Source organism: Motacilla alba, chromosome 8, assembly GCF_015832195.1.
Source record: "Motacilla alba alba isolate MOTALB_02 chromosome 8, Motacilla_alba_V1.0_pri, whole genome shotgun sequence".
NCBI lineage: Eukaryota > Metazoa > Chordata > Aves > Passeriformes > Motacillidae > Motacilla > Motacilla alba.
Genome location: NC_052023.1, coordinates 3,565,038 through 3,573,650, shown reverse-complemented (window position 1 = coordinate 3,573,650; position 8,613 = coordinate 3,565,038). Strand labels below are relative to the sequence as shown.

At 42.5% G+C, this 8,613-nt stretch overlaps 1 protein-coding gene across 1 annotated transcript; it reads right to left on the bottom strand.

Moving 5' to 3' along the window:
* Positions 1-4,614: 4,614 nt before the first annotated feature.
* On the bottom strand, positions 4,615-8,522 carry TACSTD2 (tumor associated calcium signal transducer 2). Its single transcript, XM_038143870.1, has one exon. The coding sequence runs from the start codon at positions 6,046-6,048 to the stop codon at positions 5,119-5,121; it is 930 nt and encodes a 309-aa protein (XP_037999798.1). The 5' UTR covers positions 6,049-8,522; the 3' UTR covers positions 4,615-5,118.
* Between the last annotated feature and the right edge of the window lie 91 nt (positions 8,523-8,613).

Below are 8,613 nucleotides of genomic sequence, written 5' to 3'. Positions count from 1 at the left end.
AGGTAATTATAGGATCTATCAAATACCAGCACTAAATATATCTCTAGATGAAAATCTGGTAAACAGTTGAGCAATTGGAAAGTTGTAGAGTGGTGTTTTTTTTAGCTCTAAATAGATGTGTAGTGGAAAAAACATTCTAACTTGTAATTCATATTATTGCTTCTCTTGAATTTTAATGAAGACATGTGCATACAACTTTTTTTTTTTCCCTTGGGGAAATAAAATAGAATATTCTCTGGTAAAGAGAGGTAGATTAAGACAGTTTTGTAGCTGAGTTTTTGCTTACAAGCTTCATCTTTTCTACAAAAAAAAAAGACTATAATTCTAATTTCAGAAGAAGACCAGAAAGCAAATTTAAAATTTTTAAGACTGTAGAAGACCTATTTAGAGGTCATAAGTTATTTCCTCAGCCCAATTAAACAATTAACACCTTAATAGGTACAATTTTCCTGTGTGGGTGTGTCCATTAGTATTTGTGTATATCTTTATATAAGTAGTTGTTCTGAATGAAATGAGGTTTTGTATATGTATGAAATTACTCATACAAAGAAATGCCAAATCCAATGAAAGTAATGAAAAGTAGTTTGAATATAAAAAGTATTTTCCTGTGCTTGGTATACAGATACTTCAGTATTTGGTACTAAAATCTCTCTGCTATCAATTTTGATCATCACAAATAAAAAGTTGTCAGTTGAAATATACAGTCTTCAGCTTCAAATGAAAAAACTCATTATAAAATATTTAAATATTTGGGTATTATATAAATCCAAGGAAAAACTAATTATTAATTGATAGTATTGCAATTCAACTTTCAGTGTAATTTACTTCTGTTCATGAATGCTGGGCTAAAATCCTGGCTGAAAAAATGCACTCTGTCACCTTCTACAAGTCAGAAATTGGATTTAATTCCATTTAGTCTGTTTGGCCAGTTGAAATATCAGGAGTTCACAATCATTTAAAAGATCAGACAATGCTTTTCATTAATGTCAAGACTTTTTCCAAATGTTGTGCACTAGAATATCCTGCCTTGATCCACTGAGTGTGTTGTGTTGTGGACTACCTGTCCTTTGCCCTTCCCTTCCCCACTGAGATCCAGTTGGAGGATACTCTTTAAGAATTTAATAGGTATTAACTATTGCTGCATATTATCTCTGTTGTTGATGTTTTTAAAAAAGTAGATTTAAAATCCAGAAAATGAAGTTACTGAACCAAGCAGAAATTTCCTGTAAAACTGTTCCTCTAAAAGTTGTCATAAAATTCAATGCTAAATTTAATTCCAAAACGTGAGTGAAGAGGCTGTAAATAAGGAGTGCTCTTTTCATAGCTTTCTAATTGTTCCAAGCAGCTTTTCTGGGTGCAACCAGAGCAGCAAAAGTGCTGAGATTTCTCACTTCAAACTTTACAAGGACAGGCATTTATCTCAAAAGATAAATTTATCTCAAAAGATAAATTTGTCTCAAAAGAACCACTTGAAAAAGGCTGGGTGCATATACCACCAGTACCGCTGGACCCACATGTAAAAACCTCAGTGGAAAATTAGCAGTGCACATTTTCATAATTCAATCTTTCATTTAGATAATACAAAGTCTCCCTAATTTCCCTAATTGTTTCTGTAGCGCTTGATTGGAGCTGGAGTGGGGCTGTAGGAGTGTTATCCCTCAGGGACCAGGGATCATGGTGCAAATGAGATGTGGATCTTGTCAGGCTGCCTGGCATGGATGAAATTTTAACTAGGTGAAGCCCGGTACAAGAGATTTTGTTAGAACTGCTGAAAAATAATAGTAAAAGTTCTGGGAGCTCATTTTTCCTGCTTTGATAGCAATGGTAATGACTAAAGATTAATTTTAGCATTGACCAAAAAAAAAAAAAAAAAGTAATTGCAGTATTTAAACCCTGAGGCAAATCAGTGGAAATGCTTTGGAAAGGATAATTGTACCTGCACAAGGAAGATTTGTTTAATAGCATTAACTGGCCCAATTAAGGAGAAGTAGAGGAAGGGCCAATCTGTTACTTCTTTAACTGTTCACTGAAAAAGTGGTTTCGATATTTGAGCACTAAATATTGGCTTGCCTTTTTGCAGGATGATTCCCCAAGGTTTAAACATTTTTAGAAGTATTGAAGGGATCTTGTCTCCAGTTGTCCACAACATCCCAGAGGTGCAGGTGTTTCGAGAGGGACCTCAGTGTATTTACGTGGCAGTTGTCGTCATACGACACGAAAAGACGACACGGACACTGCTGCTCTCAAGGTGAACACAAAAGAGGGCCCTTTATTTTCTGACTCCAACATTTATAGTTTTCCAAAAGTGACAGTGGATTGGAGGGTGACAGTGCCACCTCTCCAATGACACTGGACAGACCAAGAGTCCATCAATTCTCTCCTCCTCCATGAAAGAATGCAAAACATAAGTTGTTTACAGAACTGTGTGTGAGAAAGTTTGTTACAAGAATGCAAACATCAGAAGGCTTAGCAAAGTCTTAAAAAATCAGGGTGACATGGCAGTTGTTAAGATTCTCATCAGTAAGCTCATCTGGCATAATCCCAGTCTAAATATCCCTAAAAGATTATTAAGTGAGGGAAGATAGGACAAAAAGAGGACTCTTTGCTGTTCCACAACAGCAGCAGCAGGTTTGACTGTTTTGCCACTGCTGAGAGCCAGAGGCTGCAGAGTGGTGAGTGCAGAGGAGGATCTGCCGCCACAAGTTTTCCCGAGGGCTCCCCTGCCCTGACAAACAGTGATGTGTGTGTTTTTAATGCAGGTGTGGAGCACACGGGTGTGTGCACACACCAACACCTACAAACCAACACGGGCATTTCGTGTCAGAGAATTCCAGGGCACATACTCAGAGATGTAGGCAGACGTGGATTTTACCGGGGGAGTAGAGAGAGCAGAGTTTAAGAGGGTTTTAATCCTTATCTTTCATTTCCTTGCTGTAGTGCTGCCATTGCTTCTGGCACTGTCCTCAGATCGTGAGTGGTACAGAAGTTTTAGTTGAAAGCGGAGGCCAAAGCTCACTTTGTGCAGTTGCCCAGGGGCAGTGGCACTGTGTGCAAAGGGCAGTGCTGGCCTCTTCAGAGTTGGAGTGCAGAGAGGGGATTTTTTTTCTCTGCATGTGTTTAATTTGAGCTTTTCAAGGCAGCCAGTTGGAACTGCAGAACATAATTTAGGCAACAGCCAGCTCCTCTGGCATCGTTAAAGCAAGCACACCCCGCTTTATAACCCAAATAGGCAACAACACAAAGGCACTCTCTGCTATCACCCACAGAACCCAGAAGCACTGCAGAGAGCACAGGGCATAATTACTAGAATAAAATGAGCAAATATTCCATTAAAACAGGATGATGTAATCAGGAGAAGGATAGCTAGAAATTTTAGAGTTAACAACCTCAAAATCTGAATAATGAAAAGCATTTTCATTTTGCAAAGTTTAAAGCTGAAAAAAGGCTCATTGTCTCCTTTTCAGTGAGAATGTCAGGAGTGGTAAGAAAGTCAAACAGGCAGAATATGATGGGCTGTTGCAGTAAAATATGAGATCTGCCATGTGCAAAAAAGATTTGGTGTGAGAGGTGGCAGGAGAGAAATGAGTACTCAGCAGGGGCCATGGGTCTGTTTGGTTTATTCAAGTCCACATCCTACAGTTGCTCTACACAGTTTTATTCATGTAGAATGATCTAGTCCAAGGAGAGGTTCAGGTGCTTCAGTTAATCTCATTTTATTGATTAACTGCAGATACCTTATCCCTCCTATTAACCAGCTCTAGTGCATTTCTGGTGCCTCACCAGTGTGCACTCCACTGGGCTGAAGGACAAGCAAAGAAATAACCAACCACAACTCGGGGCTTTCATGGGGCAGTCCCTTAACGAGTAATAAAAATTTGAATGGCACCACAACAGCCTCTCTTCTCAATCTCAGCTACTAAAAAGAAAAGCGGGAGCCAAGGAAAGATGCTGACACTGTTACCTGCTAAGATTTTTTTCAACAATTAGTCACTTTTGCCTCTCCTACTGAATGCTATGTCTAAATGTTTATATTATCATATAAAATCTCATCATTCACCTTGACAATAATTTTTTTTCCTATGATGGAAAGAGAAAACTGCAGGGATTTTAAAAGACTGGTGAAAGCCAGAAAAGACTGTACATCTCATGATCCCTGACTGAAGGACAGCACCAGCCTCTCAAACACATGGCTTTGATCTGCTCTGCGTAAGTTAACAAATTGGTTAAGCAATGTACTTGGAAAAATTTTATTCTCATCCTACATTTCTTCAGCTGAGGGCTGCTCAGCTCTAGATTTTCAATTTAGTCTGTTTTATAAATGGCTACTTGCAAAATTGTGTGGAGTTAGGCTAAGTTCTGAGTTTTCCTATGACATGGAAAGATTAAGCCTAGATCTCAAATTCTCACTTCATCTTCTCTCAGACAAGTGTGTATTCCTGACCGACTAACAACCAGCTTTGGCGTGTTGCTGTAAGGCACACAATGAATTATAGACCCTGCTCCAAAACTGTGAATGTATTAATGCTGCTGCTGCAAGTGCATAAAAATCTTATTTTGGAAAAATGTGATGCATCTGCCCCAAATATGCACTCCGAATTTTCCAGCAGGTAAGTGAGCAAGTGTGAGGTCAAATGGAAATGGTGTATGTTGAACCAGAAACTTTTGTTTTTCAAAGCCCTCGTGAACTAAAAACAAACTGCATTTTAAAAAAGTCTACCATGAGGAAAGCAGCAATATAGCCCAGATATGCTGAGGCAAGTGTTTTAATTTCAGTAAATAGATACATCAAGAACCCCACAGAGTATTTAAGTATTTAAGCAATCTGAGCCAGGCCTGCAGCAGGAGTGAAAGGCTTCTGTGTTATGTTAAATAGACAGCTGTAACAGTTTTCTTACCCTCCAAAGTAGGAGTCATTTAAAATATTTAGGTAACTGACTCCCAAATTCATTTATAACCCAAAAATTTATTCTTACTAAACAAGAATAACTTAGAACATTCACTGTACAAATTCCTGTAGGAAGGAAAAAACTCCAAATCCATCGCATACACCAAGTCTGTTCTTTGTATTTTGTGCCTTTTTTTTCCTTTTCTTCCTGTAGTTGCTGTTCTTCTTTCAGCTCAGGGCAGTTCTAAGCTGGAGGCTTTCATTTCCCTCATTTCTTTACACTCAAATTTTTTATATGTCCTTGTGCGCAGCCACCTGAGGACGAGCAGCACGGCAATGCCAATGCCAGCAGTGAGGACCACCACGGTGACCACAGCACTAATGCCAGCTGCCAGCTGCCTCATGCAGAACTCTGGGGGCTTTTCATCCACATAGTAAATCCAGAGCTTTTCAATAGCCAGAGCATCTCCATTGACTGAGACAGTTAATTTACTGTTGGAAGGGAACACGGAGTCATTGTTCACGTCCTTTTCAAAGTAATAGGCCACGTCAGCTATATCTACATCCCAGCTGGGTTTCTTGTTCTGGTCCAGGCGGATTTGGATAAGGGGGGGGTCGTACTTGATGGCCGCGATGTACTTGGGGTGCAGCTTGTACCTGCTCTCAAACAGCTGCGTCAGGGCCTTTGCCACGTCGGGAACAGCGAAGGCACTGGAGCTCCTCTTGTGTGTCAGCTCAATGTAGATCCACCGCGTCCGGACCAGCTCGCTGCAGCTCAGGCTCCTGCCTCCCTTCTCCGTCCTGCGCACGCCCGCGGTGTTCACGCACCAGCAGGTGCTGGACTGGTTGCACTGCCTGGCTTTAAACACACCGCTGTCCTCGCAGTCAGGGTTGTAAATGCCATCGCTGTCTGACACCGCCTGGGGAGGTCTCCAGAGGCGCTTCTCCTTCAGGGGGATCATTTCTGCCTTCATCAGGAAGCATTTCGAAGTCAGGGTTGAGCAGTCTACAGGGTGATCTGAACCTGCCAGCCTGCAGGTGCAGTTCCCTGGGCCATCCTGGGCACACACTGCCCACTTGTTGGTCTCACAGGTACAGCTGTCGTGGGCTGGTGAAGCGACTGCCAGAATCAAACCCAGCACAGCCCCGAAGAGAGGCTCCATAGTGCAGGAGAAAAGCACAGATCAAGTCCTGAGCGACAGCAGGCAGCATCCAAAGCTTTAATCCACTGGCGGAGGCTGCTCATTCCTACACTGGCGTGCTGCTCCCTTTATTGATTCAAATCAGACCCACCAAACAGGTTCTTCTTCCAAAACAACTGGCATCTCCTTCCCAAATCCCAGTCAACAGCTTCCCAGCTCCCTGTTACTTCTCAGGGAGTGGCGCCTGCCTCCAGCTGCCTCCCTCGCTCCTGCTTGATGAGGAAACAACAGGGAAGAAAGAGACAGCAGCCAAGCTCCTGCCATGGCTTCCGTTATGGATTAAAGACAAGCAGCTGGCCCTTTTCCTTCTTTAGATTTTGTATGGATTGTATGCAAATGGCTGTTTAAAGAGGTTCTTCCTCTTCTGCAGGAAATCCTACTCCTCCACTTCCATCATGGTTGTTCCTGTCTCTGTCACTGCACAGCATCTCTGTCATTCCACTGTCTAGATTCTTATCAGTTATGGACTTTCTACTTTCACAGCTTTATTAAATAAAGCCTTTGGGAGTTTGCTGGTTGCTGCCTGGAGCAACTGCTGATTCAAGAGGAACCACAGCTGACCAGGTTGATGGCTGCTCTCCTGCAGAAATCAGCCTCATTTTCCAGCATGGAAAGCTTCTCTCCCACCTTCCCTTTGGCACATGCTCATCCCTTTGGCACAAGGCAGCACTAGGAATACTGATTTCCATGCTTATGTTACCCTTACAAAGTTGTTTGTTATTTCTTAAAAATTTTTCAATCTGAACTTTAATAATGCCTTTCACAGAACATTCCAGTGGTTCCCAACTCTCCCAGTGATCTACAAACCCGTCTTACCATTTCCATTTGCTTTGGCAGCAGCTGACAAAGATCTTGCAGTTTGCATTAAGTCATTTCCATTCATCTGATTTGTCAAACCCTGTCAGACTCTTCATTATTTTGAGACCAGTAATGACCACAGAGCAGAGCACTGCACTCCCAGCCACGTGCCTTGCAGTCAGCTCCTCCCTGTGTGCTGCCCCACTTCCAGTGCCTGCCAGCTCCTGCACCCATGGCTCTGTGCACACTGGGAAGAACCCTGCCTGCCAGGGAATAGGTGTAAAATCAGAGCTCCACATGGAAATGGGATGTAAATACCCTCTGCCAAAGCAGGACACAATCTGGATATTCCTTCCGGTAATAATGACTGCAGTTAGCTTTCTTGGAAAATAATTGAGATCTACAGCTAAAACTATTATTAAAACTGCCAGGTAAGTCAATTTGTCATGTTGATGATTCTATAATAGTTTAGCAACTCTTTTCCCATTTCTAAGTCATTCATTTACCCACAGTACAATAATGTCCTTTTTTCTTTTAATTTTCACATCCCTCCTTCAAAGTCAAAATCCATTTAACTATCACCTACCTCCTCATATCTTGTCTATATTTTATTTCACATTATTTAAATGCCAAATGTGAAATATAGTTCAAAATAAAAGTGCACTTCTTCATTGACTTTTTCTTTTACTGGTGGATTTACCCCTCTGTAAATAAGGAAGGAACAGACTTACTTTAAAGACAAGTTTTTCCAACTATATATATATATCCAACTACTTATATATATTATATATATTTAAAAATGTAATGCCTCCATGACACCAAAAAAATATTATTTCTTTTAATCCATGCTAAGCTGCAACAGTACTACAAGAGTTAATTATTTAGAACAGCAGGCTGTAAAAGGAATAATCCTGTAGGAAATGTGGAGTGCATTATTTCTTTAGTGATCTCTGCTTCCATGGAAACAATTTCTCAGCACAATTCTAAACCTCGTAAAAGTAGGGCAGTAGGTCTATGTAAAGCAGCAATTAAACAACCCGAATACTTTTATCTAGGCCATTAAATACTTTGTCCAGCATCACGTGTGATTACAGCGTTCACTGGGATGTTAAACCACCGGCTGCTTCCCGTGGGGATAGATGAAGTCCTTATCCCTCACTTCCTCGGGGGTGCACAGCACCAGCACAGCACCTCTCGCTCCCCGTGCCGACACTTGGGGTGCTCAGCTCACACCCTCCTTTTGGGGTGCACTGTCCTCCTCCACAGCCTCTCCTGCCCCTCCAGCCGCTCTGCCCTCCCGGCTCAGCCCTGCCCAGCAGAGTGGACTCTGGTAACAGAGCGGAACCAGCTCGCCTGGATCAGACCGGGGCAGGGAATGTGGCGGATGGAAAGGGATCTTTCCTCCAGGACGTGCCCCTGCAAACCCCTCACACTGCTGATTCAGGATTGCGAGGTGTGTGCCAAAGACTGGGGTACCATCCCAGCATCCCTGCCCCAGCAGCACCGGATCATCTGAGGGAGACTGAAGCACAGCGGGTGTAACACAGCGAGGGAAACACCTCCGCAGCGAGGCACTCCTGCCTGGATGCGCTCCCTGGCCGCAAGTTTACTGAACACCCTGGTAAGAAGAGTTTCGCTCTGAGTTCCGAACCTCTCGCAGCAGCTGTGGCAAAGCTCCCTCTGCTGGAACCGAGCTTGCCTCTGTCACTCGGTCAGTGCCACCGACAC

Excerpts from the sequence above, each read along its gene's own strand:
- TACSTD2 (XM_038143870.1), bottom strand. The coding sequence starts at position 6,048 with ATGGAGCCTCTCTTCGGGGCTGTGCTGGGTTTGATTCTGGCAGTCGCT.